The sequence below is a fragment of the Rhynchophorus ferrugineus genome, unplaced genomic scaffold (assembly GCF_030347505.1).
Source record: "Rhynchophorus ferrugineus isolate W39M unplaced genomic scaffold, kcgeb_rfMv2 rfM17, whole genome shotgun sequence".
Classification (NCBI taxonomy): domain Eukaryota; kingdom Metazoa; phylum Arthropoda; class Insecta; order Coleoptera; family Curculionidae; genus Rhynchophorus; species Rhynchophorus ferrugineus.
The window spans coordinates 2,004,271-2,021,447 of record NW_027472596.1 but is presented as its reverse complement, the minus strand read 5'-3'; the positions used below and the strand labels follow the sequence as shown (position 1 = coordinate 2,021,447).

Here is a 17,177-nt window from a genome sequence, read left to right as displayed (position 1 = left end):
CGGCCCTCTCGTTTACTTGCCAAGCCTCCAGGTGCATCTAAAACTATAAGAAAAAATGCTACGCTGTATAGCTAGAGGGTTATACTGAGTACAGACATGAAGGAAGCGAACAGTTCTGTCTCTGGGCGTATATTGTAATCGGCAAACGTATTCTCCGTAGCGGTATTTTCTCGTGATCGAAATTAACTCGAAAATTCGGGTCCATCAAATTTATTTAACGGTTTGGTTCGGAGGCGCGTATACTTTTCACAATAGCATAAGAAAGAAATTATGATTTGGTTATGGTAAGATAGAAAATACGAATAATATTGAAATCTAACTCATTTGAAGATTATGGTAATATGACATAACACTCTTATGTTTATACAACTTTAGTATTCTACTTATCGATTCCTAAAGATATTTCAAACATTTACAATTCTTTAATGACTAAAAAATAATCTAAATCATCAGAAGATATATTCAGCCGAAAATAAAATACCGTATATGTTGAAATTTCGCTATGAGTTAGACATTATAAAAATATAAATTAAAAATATTACCTTTATTACGTTACACCTTTACTTTATTACTTTACAAAAGTCCTTTTGAAATTCATTTATAGTATTTCTGGTCAAAAACTAGTGTAAGAAATAATACGTAAGTGAAAAATGAAGTTCGTGAAATAAATAAAGTATGTATTTTATTTTTTTATCCTCTGAGTATGTTGCATTGTTGCTTTAGGCGAGTTAGATGGTATGGCCTGTTTTGGTGACTGTAAGTTCCTTTTTTCTCCCAGTGCTGGATACATTTTTTTTGCAACACTTTATGGACTAGGCATCCCCTATAATTTGCAGGATGGTCACCGTCAGAGTTAACACATTTTACTTTGTCGTCAAGTGTTTTGCGTGTGCAATTATTGGTCGCATGCTCTCCTGCGCATTTCACGCATCACACAACTTGCAACAATATGTTTTAATTTCCCATATGCTTGACATCTGGCGCATTGTGGGATGATTCTTTTTGTGTTTGGTGGCTCACATTTAATGACATTGTGGTCCAAATCATCAATCTCCTAAACATGTTTATTATTTCCTTTTGGCTTCAAATCAATATAAAATATTGGTAGTTGCACGACCGGTCACAAATCTATTGTAGGCAAATTTAGATTATTTGCGATGATACATTTTAGTTCAATTTATTCAATTGTGTTATTTTTGTGCTTAGTTGCACAGAACCATTTTTTTACTATCAAATATAATAAATAATCCAATTTAAATCGAAGCGCCCTAAAATTTTAAATATTGGAATGCGGAAAAATAGAGAAAACGAGACTAAAACATTAAATACAAATCTTACTACTATGCAAAACTATATTTTATTGAATATTGCAGTTATTCAATATACAGCTGGCGGTAATAATACTAATTTAACATATCGGCAACGTTGCAGATGGCCCTCGAATGACAGTGTTTCAATGGTGTAAACAGCCGCTAGTATTCTTTTGTTTATAAGCATACTTTTCACGATGGCATACCATAATAAAATGTCTTGTGAAACATTTTTCGACGGGACGTGTAGTTTTCTTTTCCTAAAAAACAATGTTTATTGCTAAAATAATATGTACCGTCTAAGAGTTTTTAAAAGAGTATGAAATTATTGTAAGTATGGCTGGTAGCATAATAAACAGTTATGATAAGGAAGAAAATACGAATAATATTGAAATTCACCACGTTTGAAGTTTATGGTAAGAATATAACATAAAACTCTTATGTTTATACGGCTTTAGTATTCTATTTATAGATTCGTGAAGAGATTTCAAACATATACATTTCTGTAACAATTACAAAATGATCCAAATTCACCAGAGGATATACAGTCCCAAGAGAAAATAATGTATATGTGTAAATTTCCCGATGAGGTAGACATAATCAAACCTTAAATTTAGAATATTACTTTTATGTTGTGGCACAAAATGTATAAATGTCAATCAGGCAATTCATCCGTCAATGATATGGACAAAAATTATATAAACTAGTATGAATTTATATTTACTGCATGATGTATTTTGTATATATTTTATTGCTATTTTGTAGATAATTGTTTACTGGGTTTAAATTATTTCAGACACTATTGCTATGTAGTATGAAAAAATAAAAGCTATCAAGTGCAAGATGATTTGGATGGAAGAGTCACAGTCCTTATAAGAGGATATTATGCTAGAATCCTTTCAAATCATAAAGTAAAAAATAAACTTCATAACAAGCACATTTGAGACATACCTTGGAGAAAATGAAGGATTAACACCTTGAAACCAGTGATATATTTGCTGTCTAAAGAATAACATAGGCAAGTGACTCTTTTCTCTAAAACTGTTGTGTTTAATAATTTTTATTTTATATTTTAGGTCGAAGATATGGCTCTTTTTATAAAAAAGCTAAGAAGCGATTGTTAAGTATAGTGCGTTTAATGGGTGGTTATTTTTACATGTTGATCTGTTCGTCACATTTTAAAATGTTTGCATTGCTTACAATATTTTAATTAATATTGCAAACTTAATATTTTCATGTTGTTAATAATTATTTTATATGGGGCTATTATTAAACATCTTTTCTCGTACTAGTTGTGTAATACTTTTTCCATATTATTGTAACAAATTTCAAAGTTAAATATTCCAGATTCCTGCAAGTTATATATAAATATTTTAATTTTTCGTATTTTTATGGGGTTTTTATATAATTATATGTTTTATTATTATTAATCATTAATAGATATAAAACACGTAGTTATCATTCAAAATCATCTTTATAGTAATCATTAAATTAAAAGGAAAAACAGGGTTACCTTCTCGAAATCAAAACATGTCATTCATAATCGCCAATATTTTCCACGTTCACTCAAATTTGTTAACTAAATCCGTTCGTCCTGTTTGTTCTGTATCCTGCGTTCTGTTTGTCGCCAAGCGCCGAAAGTTATTGTGGCGAACACTGGAACTAAGCAAAGAGAATTCAGTTCTGCTCGTGCGCATTTTCAATTTTCACAGGAAATTCGCCCCGAATGCTCAAGTCTGTACCCACCATTCTATATCCTAAAATTGTTCATTTGGTTCTAAATGTATTGTTTGATATTTTGAGATATTTAATTTAAATATCATCTGTGGTGGTGTATATATCTGAGATACATTGGAAAATCGGGTTTATAACTTATAAACTAAATTATAATCATATTATTATTATCAGAATGAAGGAATTACAATTGAAATATTTTAATTTATTCGAATCTATATATTATGTCCAGCGCTAATTGCTAACTTCATTAGAAAGAAAAGTAAGAAAACTTATTTACCGACTGAAACGCGAGGGAATTGTCATTCATTTTCCCTCGCTTCCGTATAAGGGCTGATTGTATTTTTGTATTATTCGCCTATTTATATTAATATTTGCTGAGATTTACATGATTAATGAGTTTAAAAACTTGTGAGGGTTTAGTTTTGTTTGTTTCTTTAACAGGTAAGCAGTTTTCTAATATTTTTGTCCGTTAAGCAGCTTTGTTCTTTCTTAAAATTTATTCGTTTCTATTTACGCGTTAAAATCAACGAAATTTGTATAGGTTTGTAATGGAAAACAGACCGAGGGGCAGGGCTCACGGCCGAGCCAGAGGCGAACATCAGCAGGGCCGAGGCAGCGGCCCCAGACCGGGTCCCTCGCAAGGCTCATCTCGTCAAGGTGGCTCCAGAACTTTTGCACCGCAAGGAGCCTGGGGCACCCGAGGAGCTTCGCAACAACATCAAGCACCACAGGGCCAGTGGGGCCCCAAAGTCCAACAATCTCAGTCCCAGCCCCCGCCGCAAGCGTCAGGTCAACAGAGTCAGTGGGGCGCTCGCGGACCTCCAGATTCCCTTCCGCAGGTGAGACGTTGTTGATAACGTTATGAGTTATTGTGGGTGATATTATGCATAATTTGCAGCAATCTGCGGGACGTGGTCCAGGAACTATATGCGTTGAAGAACAACAACAAACCTTGGCAGCTCAAGGTAAGATTGTCTCTGATTCATTTTGTAGATGAGTAGTATTAGACATTATTGATTTATAGTTCGACAGACTGGTGGTACAGATGACGAGAAACGTGGCGGAGGAGGGGGGGTTAAAGGAAGAACTAATCGGAAAGAAATCGTGGACACGAAGCCCAAACATTATGCGACCAAACAAGGTTAGGACCTCTAAACGTGCTTAAGACACAACAGATGATGGTTGATGATTTTCTATTTTGTAGGCTCGGATGGAGAAAAGATCTTGCTCAAAGCGAACTTTTTTCCGCTGCTGAGCGCGACCAAGTGGGGACTGAATCAGTACCGTGTCGATTTTAAACCGGAACTGGACAATACAAAAACACGACGGGCCCTAGTTCGCAGAGCCTTCGTAAACAAACTTTCTTCAGGCATATTGTTTGATGGTGCTGCTCTCTACACCCCAACCAAGCTCCAGCCAGATCCCTTGGAATTGGCTGTTGCTGATGATGGTAAGTGCTAAAGGACTACAGATTGTTTTTCATGATTTTAAAAGCGAATATATTTATACATTTATTGAGCGTATCAATTTGGTAATATCATGATTTTGGCAATTTCTGGATTTTCTGAGCGAAAATCTAAACCAAATGATCTTCACAAGATCCTTTTAAAGTGAGATTTGCTCCGTTAGTATGAATAAATAACAATCTTTCTAGTTTAGGTTATATAGTAAACATATGGTTGCGCCAACCGATTTTTCCGGAGCTACTAAAGATGTGTGTGATCTAGGATGTCTGTGATGGAATATTTTTTAATCCCATATTTCAATCGCGTCATTTGTTGATAGCAGAAAGTCAAATTAATGGTATAAAACATATGCATATGTGCCAATGGTTCAAAACCTTTTCGTTGTGCACATTTGGTTGACTGGATCTACACCGATATGTTTAAAAATGGCCAGCTAGTAACTCAATGATTCTGTAGCTAATTTAGCTACCAATTAGTCCCTTCGTCCTATAATTCAACATTATCCAATATCAATAACTGCAAACCTTCAACTCGACTCTCCTCTTGTTTTTTAATTTGGTATCAGTTTTATATATTTCCTCTCCCACGATGAGAAATCTATTCACTTCCAGTCTTTTAGCTAGTTCTGTGCTCTTACAGGCTATAGATTTTTGGAGTAGTATTAAAAAAAAATTAAAAGCATGATCGCTAGTCTTTACATGCTGATACCAACATTGGAAGGTCTTTGTTATTTCTGTATGATATATTTTTGAAAATACCGAGCAGGTCATGTTTCGTCAAAAGAAGCATTAATCAAGAGGGATAACGTCTGGTAAATACGCCAGGTCATGCCGATTGTGTTAGCCGGGTTTATTTTCAAGTTTCCGTCGACTCATTGGCGAGTGATGTTTTGCAGATAACGTGAAATACTTGGTGTCCATTCGCTTGGTGGGAGAGGTGAACTGGGGCGACTGGCACTACCTGCAGATCTTCAATCTCATCGTCAGGCGTTGCCTGGAGTCGCTCGAGTTCAAGCTGCTGGGGAGAAATTATTTCGATCCTATGTACAAGGTGACTATACCGCAGTATAATCTGGAGCTGTGGCCCGGTTATATCACGTCGATGAGGCAGCATGAAAAACAGATCATGTTGAACATCGATCTAAACTTTAAGGTGCGTTCTAGGATATTTCGGCCAAGACTGAAGCTTACCACGTTCGTATATTTGCAGGTCCTCCGTACCGACAACGTCTATGACCTTCTATTGGAGTGTCAGAACGATCGTAACGCCAGGAAAGAGTTCCAGCAACGGGTGATGGGCTGCATCGTCATGACCTACTACAACAACAAGACCTACCGGATAGACGACGTCGATTACGATCAGAACCCAGATAGCAAATTCAAGAAACGCGATGGTAAGATTATCGGCGCGATTCGGGGACTCGTCGTGTGATTATGCCGTGCCCGTTGTTTGTAGGAACCGAAATTAGTTACCGCCAATATTTCGAAGAGAGATACCGCGTCCGCATAACCCGCAATAATCAGCCAATGCTCATTTCCCGGTCCAAACCGCGAGAAATCCGAGCCGGAATGCCAGAGATCGTCATGCTGGTGCCCCAGCTATGCACGATGACGGGTCTGACGGAGAAACAGAGAGAGAACTTCCAGCTGATGAAGTCCCTGAGCGAACACACCCGTATCGGATCAAGTGGTAAGTATAGTCTATTCAAAGTGTTTTTAGTAATGCGTCATAGATATTTGTGACATCGAAAATAAATGAAATAATTGAACAAAAATGTCATTAAATATAATTTATTTTAACATTCAATACATATATTATCGAAGGACTTAAAACTACAATTTGGAACACAGGTATAAGTTTGTACGTTAGATTTGTTTTGCTTCCATTAAACTCTTTTCCACATCACCCACCCAATTAACAATTGTATACATTAGAGACGTATTTTACTTTCATTCGAGAGCATATTTACCTTTTTTAGAAGTCATCTTGGTATCACTGTATATTTTATTTCTTCTGCTACCATCTATGTACACCATTCTTCATAAAATTAATCACTGAATTATGTCTAATACATCTACCATATCTACAAAGCAGTATTTATTCTCTCCTTATACGTTATAACCTAATGCCCATATTTAATTTTGAACAATTACAATCATATCTGTGCATACAAACCTTTCACGCCCTACAATACCATTTTCTACAGTTATATTCAGTTAATATATAATTAATTACCATGCATACCTTTAGCTTTTTCCACTCCCATCACACTGTCTCAGGAATTTCCAACATTGCACAGCATTACCTCATATCCTTAAAGTTTCCTTCAGTCAATTTCACTTTCCGACTCACTGTCCAATCCAATTACCAAACTGTTAATTTCTAATCACAATTTATCAATTTCTTCCTATGTATGTCTTATCGAGTTCATCCAAATCGAAAGTGCTATGGTTGACTATGCTTTCTTCCACATACCTAAACAGTTTTTGATGGAATATCCTTCTCCACTAGCAATATATCTGCAATTAATTGTTAATAAATATAATGACTAACTAAACCTAATCGAATACTATTGCAACTTTTACCTTTTTCCTTTTTCCATCAATTTTTGTTGTCTCTACACTTTTTTGTTACTTTCTTGCCAAGAGTGCCACAATGAACCTTTATGAAATATTCAATATAAGTTTCATCAAGATAAACACAAATTCAAATAGTTTAAAAAATTGAATTATTTTTACAACTGGCAGTGGATCTTCACAGCATTTAAACCATATGCCCTTGTAAGAGTGTATGAAAGGATGTCTTACATCCCTCAAAAAGCTGCATGTCCTTTATGTATATCTGAGAAGTGAAGATTGGAACTTTGTAAAATGGTAGAAACTAATGGGATTATTTATAGTTTATTCGAGTGATTGACCTTTTTCATAGTTGACGACATAGCTATTCGAGGGAGCCCGGAGAAAGAGACCGTCGAACTTTGCACATTAATATTTGGGTCTGAACCCGTGTTGTTCGTCTGATATGATATGGTTCTGCTCTGCAAAAAGCTGAGAGCTTTTTCAGTTGGAATACTGATATTTCATCGTATCCAGGTGCCTTTTTGGGCTTCAGTTTGCTGATGATTTTTTGTAGCATTTTTGGTGAGACTAGATGGTTTTGGAGAGAGTTTGGAGGCATTATTTTCACTAGATTATTGGCCTCTCTGATGACGTTTTTGTTTCGAGTGGCGCCACTTCCTTTTTTAAAAGGTAGGCATCCCATTAGTTTTTCGAAGGATTCGGCAAGGAGACTACGAAATTTCCTGACCATGCAGATTTCAGGGGGGTGAATGTCTTTTTTGACTTTTCGAGATTCTCCAGATGTCTGCGGGCGCTGCTGGGTTTCCAGTCTCAGCTGCATAAAGATGAGGAAAATAGAATTACTAGCTCTCTAGATTCGCCATTTCAAGTGGATTTAGCGCACGAGAAATTAAGGGTCAATAAAGTTGCCATAAAGCCAATGAAACAAAATCAACGCATATAACGTTTACCCTGCGTGGGAGAACATGTCCACCAGTGAATATCAATCATCGTCAACTCCCCCAAGCAGAGCATGTTAAATATCTTGGTATGCACTTAGATCGACGCCTAACCTGGAAGAAGCATATACTCTCTAAACGGAAACAACTGGGACTAAAATTATATCAAATGTATTGGCTCATCGGGCGCAAATCCAAATTATCATTAGATAACAAGGTATTGCTGTATGAGTCTATACTCAAGTCCATTTGGACATATGGAATCCAACTATGGGGTACCGCTAGCAATTCTAATATACCCATCATTCAACGGTTCCAAAATAAGGTGTTGCGTGTCATTGTTGATGCTCCGTACTATATTTCAAATAAAATGATACAACGCGATATTCCTCTAGAACCTATAACGAGTGTAATTCAACGTGTTTGTGTGAAGTACTTCGAAGGAGTGTCAGTGCATCCCAATGTACTCGCTAATCAGCTAAATATGCGACGTGATAGTGAAGTGCGTAGACTAAAACGTTTAACACCACCTGATCGGATTACTAGACATATGTAGACTTTAGAATAAGACTAATTAATTAAGATAATATTTTATACAGAAGATTGCTTAATGAAGTGATTTTCTACATGCCATGTATATATAATATAGACATAAGAAATACTTATTGCCAATAGGGCAGATTGTGGACTCACGAAGAGTAATAAAAAAATATATTGAGACATTTTTTCGGTAAAGTCCAACTTAACCCAATCCAAAATGGTTGTCGGCTCCGCATCGAGTTGCAATATTGCGTTCTAGGGATGCAGAAAATATATCGATATTTTCTGAAAAAAATATCCATATTTTTGGTCGATCTATCGATATTTTTTGATATTTGTTCGAAATAGATTAAATATCGTTATATTAGTAATATATTAACTATATTATTACAATTGTAAAGGTTTAGTGAATTTTGGTAGTTAATTTTAAAGTTCCGCCAAACATTTTTATTATTTAAAAGAAATATATATTTCTTTACTCTAATATTTAACTGTTTTTGCTTTTTCTTAGAAATATCGATATTTTTTTCGGTGGCTAACACCCCCAATAGCGTTCTCATTCTCTATCTGCTCCACTCTAGCCCGGATGAACAAACTGCGCGAGTTCAGCGCGAAGCTGCAAAAATGCCCGAAGGCTATTGACGAACTCAAGAAATGGGACCTGAAGCTGGCCCAGGACCTGGTCCAGTTCACAGGACGCGTGTTACCGCAGGAAACCCTCGCTGGCGGCTCGGGTTCGCTCATGCCCGGACCTCGTGCCGATTGGACCGGCAACCTGAAGACTGCCACCATGTTCGCGCCTGCCAAGTTGGACGCGCTGGTGGTGGTGTGTCCGGTACGGCTCAAGAAAGCCACCGGCGAGTTTGTCGCCAGCATACAACAGGTCGCCCGAGGTGAGTAATTTATCACCCCATACCATGTTGATTTGAGTGTTCAACTTTGCCAGTTCTCGCAAGTCATATGTAAATTCGAAGAATGTAGTATAAATAAAATAAATTATCTCGAATTTTTTAAAGTAGTGTAGGTACCCAGAAACTAAGATTGTGGCGTATATCAGACACATCCTGTATTTTTGACCTTGTTTACCCATGCTTCAACACTTGTAGCATCGCTTTTATATTTTGTACCTGTGATATTCAATTGATTTGCTTGCTGAATATTATATAAATCTTTATGAGTCAATAAGTCCAATCTTTTCAAATTGCCACTGGTCAGGTTTATTAGCTCGGGTTTCATACAATATGATATCTATTGCAATTTTAGCAGGGAGACTTGGCTTTGGCTTTGGTTAAAATCATACTTTTATCTTATTTTATTAACGCTCACCTCCCACCTTTGGATACAGTCTTATGAATTCCAGATCGATTAAGCTAAAATTTATAAATGCTAATATTTTTATGATTTTAGTTTGCTTTATGATCAACGAGCTGGGATTTTGATGGGATATACTCACGTAAAGAACATTGAGTCATATTTATGTGAACTTTTATATTCGTATGGTCAATTATATATATAGTGGGTGAAAGTTTTTTAACACTATTTACAGGTCATTGGTTTATATATTAATATCTACTATTTATGATTAAAATATGAAGTGTACAAAAGTAAATAAATTATAAACAACAAGATTCTTAACCTTACAAAACAATATAACAAGCCTAGGAACTATCGACTGAAAACAGACGATAGTCGTAAAACAGAAAAAAAAAGTCGATAGTCAAAAAACTAGCGACTAAAATTAGTAATTACTATTCAAAAATTCAAATGCACGGTTCGACATTTTTTTTCCAATTCGTGATGTCGACGAAGATGTACTGTGATTATATTTTCTAACGGTAGTATAAGCGAGTCGGAGATGTAAATATTCCCTTACGTAATACCTTTAAAAAAGACGAGAAGGAAAAAAATAATTACTGAATACTATTAACATGCAATTTAATATTTCATTTTAAACGAAATAGAATTACTTTTATATTGGAATGTTCTGTGGATATGTAAAAACGAATTGAATTTTTCTATAGAATGGTATAAGACCCCACACATGTTTTATCGTATTTTAATATGTTAGTTTTAAAAATGATCCCACAATAACTACTAGAGCTTTTTTAAATAAAGTAAATACTTTATTATTGAACGAAAGTATTGTTTAACAAAAATCGAGGGAGTAATCGAAATATTACCTATTAGTGCCGTAAAAAGTCAAAAATATTTTACTATTTATCATTCACAATTTTAATCTTTTTGCCCTATTACATTAACAATCTTGAAAAATATCGTTCCAAAATGCTGCTATATTAATATACAACATATTGTTATTTACAAGCAAATTACCACAAAATTATAAAACTATATATATTACATATAAATCTATGGAAGCATAAACTGGGTAAATGTTTGTCAAGGTCGCGGCTACTACGACAGAGCCAGAAGAATCAGTCGAATGAAATTAGTAGAACCAAAAATAGTAACTAAAAGTACCCGACAAAAAAGTCGATAGTAAATAATGACAAAATCAGTCGGGCCGAAAATAACGATTGAAACAGTCGATAGTAAAAAGTAGTCAATTATTAAAAAGTCGATAGTCGTTTTCATTCGATAGTTCCCAACGCTAAATATAACGCTTAAGCTAACTTAATGTATGAATATATAATATAATAATATAGGATACCATACAAACAATTAAGTGATACTAAAACTCCAACCAGCGCCAGGTTTGAAACAAAAGTGGCTGCCGCAGTCGTTGTTGGATTCAACCTTTCGATCGCTTGTGAACGGCAACGCCGCAAAATCAAGCGTAAACTGTTGAAACTCGCCGAATGCTGACTATGATCATGCAAAATCAGCTGCTACTGTCGCTTACGGCTAATGAATGTCTGTTTCGTTTTCCAGTGATGAAATTCCAAATCTCGGGGGTAAAAACCGTCGATTTGGGGGACGATCGGGCGCAGAGCTACCTGGGCGGTTTGGAATACGCCATGTCGACCCTCCACGCCCAGCTGGTGTTCGTGGTACTCACCAGTAATTCCCACGATAAATACACCGCGGTGAAGAAGAAATGCTACGTGGATAGGGCGATGCCGTGCCAGGTGGCCGTAGCGAAGACCGTTCAGAAGAGTAGGTGCTCATGGAATTCGTGATATCGGCGCTCAGTCTCGTTTGATTTCAGATAATCGGTCGGTAGCTATGAAGATCGCCATACAGATGAACTGTAAGCTTGGCGGGTCGCCGTGGGGTTCTACCATGCCTAGATTTACGATGGTCGTAGGGTAAGTGACGTAACGTTGTTTCAAACGATGACGGTACTCAAATGAGTACCCATATTTTCAAAACTCCCATGGGTACGAATTAAAACCCGCTGTTTTAACATAAGATGGCTCCAGGGAAACCTGGCCATGATATGTCAAGGGAAGACTGTAATATGACATGATGTTTTTTAGGATCGAATTTTTCCACTATTTGTTTTCTCTGCAATTCTGTTAGCGACTCATCTACTACTTATTTTAGACGACTTTCTGTAATATTGCCGTATATTTGAACAACGGCGCACTACAACGGTATAATTATTATAGCCTCTTTTATCTTTTTATATGTATCGGAACAATACAGGCTATTTACCAAACTTGCGGTATTTGTTCCTTTTCCCATACTCCATACTAATTCTTTTGCGCCTCCTTTCAGTTACGACGTCTGCCGTGATACTGCCAACAAAGGGAAGAGTTTCGCCGGAATGGTGGCCTCCATTGATGTAGGATGCTCACAGTATTTCAGCATGGCAGTGGAGCACGCGCAAGAGCAAGAGCTCAGCAGTAACAGAGCCGCCTTTGTCACGTTGGCCTGCGAACACTTCCAGTCGCGGAATGGTGTATATCCATGTAAGGACGCGGTGTCCGGTACCACCGACGATTTTCATCTTATATCGTTTCAGAACGCATAGTGGTATACAGAGATGGTGTGGGCGACGGTCAGATAAAATACGTGAAGGAACACGAGGTGGAATTGCTGAAGGAGAAGCTGAAGAGCGATCTGTTCAAGGACCGACCCCTGAAGCTGGCCTTCATCATAGTATCGAAGCGTATTAACACCAAAATTTTTAGGGCCCAAGCGGACGGGCTGAGCAGCAATCCACCGGCGGGTACGGTCGTCGACGACGTCATCACGTTGCCGGAACGGTACGACTTCTTCCTGGTGTCCCAGTGTGTCAATCAGGGAACCGTAGCGCCTACCAGTTACAACATCATCGAGGATACATTGGGCATAGACGCCAACAGGATCCAGAGGTTCACCTTCAAGCTCACGCACATGTACTTCAATTGGTCCGGTACCATCCGCGTGCCGGCTCCCTGTCAGTACGCCCACAAACTTGCTTTCATGACGGCCCAATATCTGCACAGGTGAGTTTTTGTGTCGATTAAATCTTTGTGTCTTGCCGCCGCATTCACTATTTTATTTAATAGTATTGTGACTTCTCTTAAAAGTATAGTCTATTCAAAGTTTTTTGTCATGGATATTTGTGACGTCGAAACATTGCAACGTTGCCGCATCAACTCTGTGTTTTAATTCAATTTAGCTTTGACATACAAGAAAATTCTAATCTAAATAAAATAATTGAACAAAAATGTTACGAATACAATTTATTTTAACATTATAGTACATAACATAATACATATACTATTGAAAGACTTAAAACTATAATTAAGAACATTGGTATAATAGTTTGTAGGTTAGATTTGTTTTGTTTACATTGAACTCCTTCCACGCCACCCATGAGGCAGAATTTCTAGGCGCGTTTTTTTTTATGTAGTGGTATCCCCTGGTAGAGGCCTAATCATCTACCTAATTAACAATTATATATCTCAGAAGCGAGTTCATTCTAGAGCATATTTACCTTTTTACGTTTAGTTCTTCCTTCGATGGTGTGTTTACTTGTTAAGTCATCTTGGCATCACTGTATATTTTATTTCTTCTGCTACTATCTGTGTACACCATTCTTCATAAACTTAGTCACTGAATTCCGTCTAATGCATTTACCATATCTACAAAACCAGTTGTATTCAATCTCTACTCATACATTCTAACTTATTGCACATGTTTAATTTTGAACAATTACAACCATATCTGTGCACACAAATCTTTCACGCCCTACAATACCATTTTCTACAGTTATATTCAATTAATTATGTGCATACCTTTAGTTGATTACACTCTCATCACTCTGTCTCAGGAATTTCTGGCACTGCACATTCCAGCATTATCACATATCCTGAATGTTTCCTTCAGTCACTTTCACTTTCCGACGCAATCACTAAACTGTTAATTTCTAATCTGTCTAAAACATGTTCACGATTCCACCATTTATCAATTACTTCCTCTGTATGTCTTACCAAGTTCATCCAAACTGAAGGTGTTATAGTTGACAATGCTTCCTTCCACATATCCAAACAGTTTTTGTTGGATTATCCTTCTTGACCAGCAATATATCTGCAATTAATTATTAATAAATATAATACGCGACATCGGTAATTCATAAGACCATTTTCCAATTTTGGCCCAAGTTAGAAGCAGAGCCAAAATTGTAAAATTTCGATAGTCCATATCTCGGAAACTATAAGAGATAATGCAATTTGGTAATCGACAACGTACTTACCATGCCGAATTAGCAATATATCTGCAATTAACTATTAATAAGTATATATAACCAACAAAACCTAATCGAATACTATTGAAACTTTTACCTTTTTCCATCAATATTTGTTGTCTTTACACTTTTTTTGTTACTGTCTTGCCAAGAGTGCCACAATGAACCATTTTGAAATATTCAAGTTTCTTATATTATTTTAATTTTAAGGTAATATCTGGAAGTTCCATTAAACCTATCCGAGGGTTATCTTTACACCGTTTAAAATCTATACCCTGTAAGAGTGTATACCTCAAAAAACTACATGTCCCTAATTCTTTTATGTATACTTTCCAGAGAGACAATTTTCTCTAACGTATTATTCTTCATTTTGTAAGCGATGTTATTCACACTACCCACAGTAATATTTAGCACGCCGGCACACTGCTAAAACACATATTCATTAAAATTGTAGGGGCTTATATTATTTAATATCATCAATAATTACCTCTCTAACGAAATTTACCGGCAAAGAGGGCCTCCGTTACCCCGTTTCTTTTCGAAATAATCTATTAAAGCCGCAATCAATTTGTGACCCTGAATATCTGAAGTAATATGATATATTACGGAGCGACTTAAAATTTATCAAAATAAAGGGCTAAAACCTGTAATAATAGGTTTATAACCTGTAATAATTATATGTAATGTTTTGAGTAATTTAGCGTACATCTGACAACCGAACGGTGACCACCTGTCAGACATATGCAAAATTCTAGAAAACAATTATGATACGAGGTTTTAACTCTTATCTATAAATTATTGTGGCTGTATAATTAACTGTAGTTTTTAGATATATTATAATGTTAAAATAAATTATATTTGGTAACATTTTTGTTCAATTATTTTATTTAGATTAGATTTTTTTTATGTCAGTGCCAAACTGAATTATAACTTAAGAGTTGTTAAGAGGTTTTAACCCTTACCTATAAATTATTGTTGCTTTATTTTTGTTCAATTATTCTATGTAGAATAGAATATTCTTGTATGTCAAAGTCAAACTGAACTAAAACTCAGAGTTGATGTGGTAACATTGCGATGTTTCGACAACACAAATATACATGGCGCTTTACTAAAAAAGCTTTGAATAGACATTATATTAAGTTGCTTTTGTTCAAAATAACCGATTATAGATCTAGTCTTTTTCTGACTATCTAATGGTAATCATAATATGTAAATTATCATAAATATTTTGTATTGTACTGCATTGCCCATCAGAAAGTCATAAGGAAACCAAGGCTCATTATCCCTGAGATATTTGGAATATTGACATTATTTTAAAAAATTACAGTTCCAAAAAAAAAGTTAATTTAATTTAATCTACTGTTGTTGTTTAGGAAGAGTGGAGGAAGGTTAACGGAAATGATCACCGAAAGGGGTCACCATGTTTATAATATTGTATTTGCCATATTATTTGATAATTTCGCATTCACCATATTATTTATAATTTAGCATTCGTCATATTATTAAATAGTTGATGAAATCGTTTTTTTTTCTTTAATAGACCTGCCATAGCCGGATTGAACGAGACCCTATATTTCATGTGATGGATCTATGCATGTGAACAAAGTTGTTTCTTTTAGGAGAAGAATTTTTTGTTTTGTTTTTAAGAGATCTCAGGTTTTGTTTTTATTCACACATACCTAAACGATGTAGTTCATAAAGGCACTTTGGAAGTTCGTCCACCGTACCTGATTTAAAGTTATATGTTAGTTAATATAGGATTACATTTTAGAATTAAGACATGAATGTACATTCTTTTTTAATATCATAAGAGTTTTGACATTATTTTCATAATAATAAAAACTATATAACAATAAACAACAAAAATATTTGTTTTATTCGAACTTCCAGTCCAGGATCTTCAGGTAGGCGGCCTCGGCCCTCTCGTTTACTTGCCAAGCCTCCAGGTGCATCTAAAACTATAAGAAAAAACGCTACGCTCTATAGCTATAGGGTTATAGTGAGTACAGACATGAAGGAAGCGAAAGGTTCTGTCTCTGGGCGTATATTGTAATCGGCAAACGTATTCTCCGTAGCGGTATTTTCTCGTGATCGAAATTAACTCGAAAATTCGGGTCCACCAAATTTATTTAATGGTTTGGTTCGGAGGCGCGTATACTTTTCACAATAGCATAAGAAAGAAATTATGATTGGTTATGGTAAGATAGAAAATACGAATAATATTGAAATCTAACTCATTTGAAGATTATGGTAATAAGACATAACACTCTTATGTTTATACAACTTTAGTATTCTACTTATCGATTCCTAAAGATATTTCAAACATTTACAATTCTGTAATGACTAAAAAATAATCTAAATCATCAGAAGATATATTCAGCCGAAAATAAAATAACGTATATGTTGAAATTTCACTATGAGGTAGACATTATAAAAATATAAATTAAAAATATTACCTTTATTACTTTATACCTTTACTTTATTACTTTACAAAAGTCCTTTTGAAATTCATTTATAGTATTTCTGGTCAAAAACATAAGTGAAAAATGAAGTCCGTTAAATAAACAAAGTATGTATTTTATTTTTTTATCCTCTGAGTATGTTGCATTGTTGCTTTAGGCGAGTTAGATGGTATGGCCTGTTTTGGTGACTGTAAGTTCCTTTTTTCTCCCAGTGCTGGATACATTTTTTTTGCAACACTTTATGGACTAGGCATCCCCTATAATTTGCAGGATGGTCACCGTCAGAGTTAACACATTTTACTTTGTCGTCACGTGTTTTGCGTGTGCAATTATTGGTCGCATGCTCTCCTGCGCATTTCACGCATCTACACAACTTGCAACAATATGTTTTAATTTCCCATATGCTTGACATCTGGCGCATTGTGGGTTGATTCTTTTTGTGTTTGGTGGCTCACATTTAATGACATTGTGGTCCAAATCATCAATCTCCTAAACATGTTTATTATTTCC

General features: G+C 35.6%; 1 protein-coding gene and 1 pseudogene across 3 annotated transcripts; both read left to right on the top strand.

Moving 5' to 3' along the window:
• The first annotated feature begins 1,447 nt into the window (after positions 1-1,447).
• LOC143205812 (piwi-like protein Siwi) lies at positions 1,448-16,071 on the top strand. Of its 3 annotated transcripts, XR_013007930.1 has the most exons (16): positions 1,448-1,726; positions 1,783-2,016; positions 2,107-2,328; positions 2,387-3,886; positions 3,946-4,012; positions 4,072-4,188; positions 4,252-4,497; positions 5,409-5,665; positions 5,723-5,906; positions 5,969-6,202; positions 9,152-9,463; positions 11,460-11,684; positions 11,737-11,836; positions 12,249-12,442; positions 12,496-12,961; positions 15,746-16,071. XR_013007930.1 is itself a non-coding variant. In XM_076418834.1 (14 exons), the coding sequence occupies exons 4-14, from the start codon at positions 3,596-3,598 to the stop codon at positions 12,502-12,504; spliced, it is 2,289 nt and encodes a 762-aa protein (XP_076274949.1). In that variant the 5' UTR covers positions 1,452-1,726; positions 1,783-2,016; positions 2,107-2,328; positions 2,387-3,595; the 3' UTR covers positions 12,505-12,655. The 3 variants fall into 3 exon arrangements, 1 of the variants encoding a protein (XP_076274949.1); XM_076418834.1 differs by lacking the exon at positions 15,746-16,071 and having other exon boundaries at positions 1,452-1,726; positions 12,249-12,655; XR_013007931.1 differs by lacking the exons at positions 1,448-1,726; positions 1,783-2,016; positions 2,107-2,328 and having other exon boundaries at positions 3,362-3,488; positions 3,589-3,886.
• On the top strand, positions 12,517-13,387 carry LOC143205850 (piwi-like protein Siwi pseudogene; annotated as a pseudogene).
• Positions 16,072-17,177: the final 1,106 nt, after the last annotated feature.

What these genes read in the sequence shown, in the direction of transcription:
- LOC143205812 (XM_076418834.1), top strand. Translation starts at nt 3,596, where the DNA reads ATGGAAAACAGACCGAGGGGCAGGGCTCACGGCCGAGCCAGAGGCGAA. An exon ending in CACCCGTATCGGATCAAGTG is followed by an intron (nt 6,203 to 9,151) that starts GTAAGTATAGTC and finishes GCTCCACTCTAG; the next exon opens with CCCGGATGAACAAACTGCGC. An exon ending in AGCGAAGACCGTTCAGAAGA is followed by an intron (nt 11,685 to 11,736) that starts GTAGGTGCTCAT and finishes GTTTGATTTCAG; the next exon opens with ATAATCGGTCGGTAGCTATG.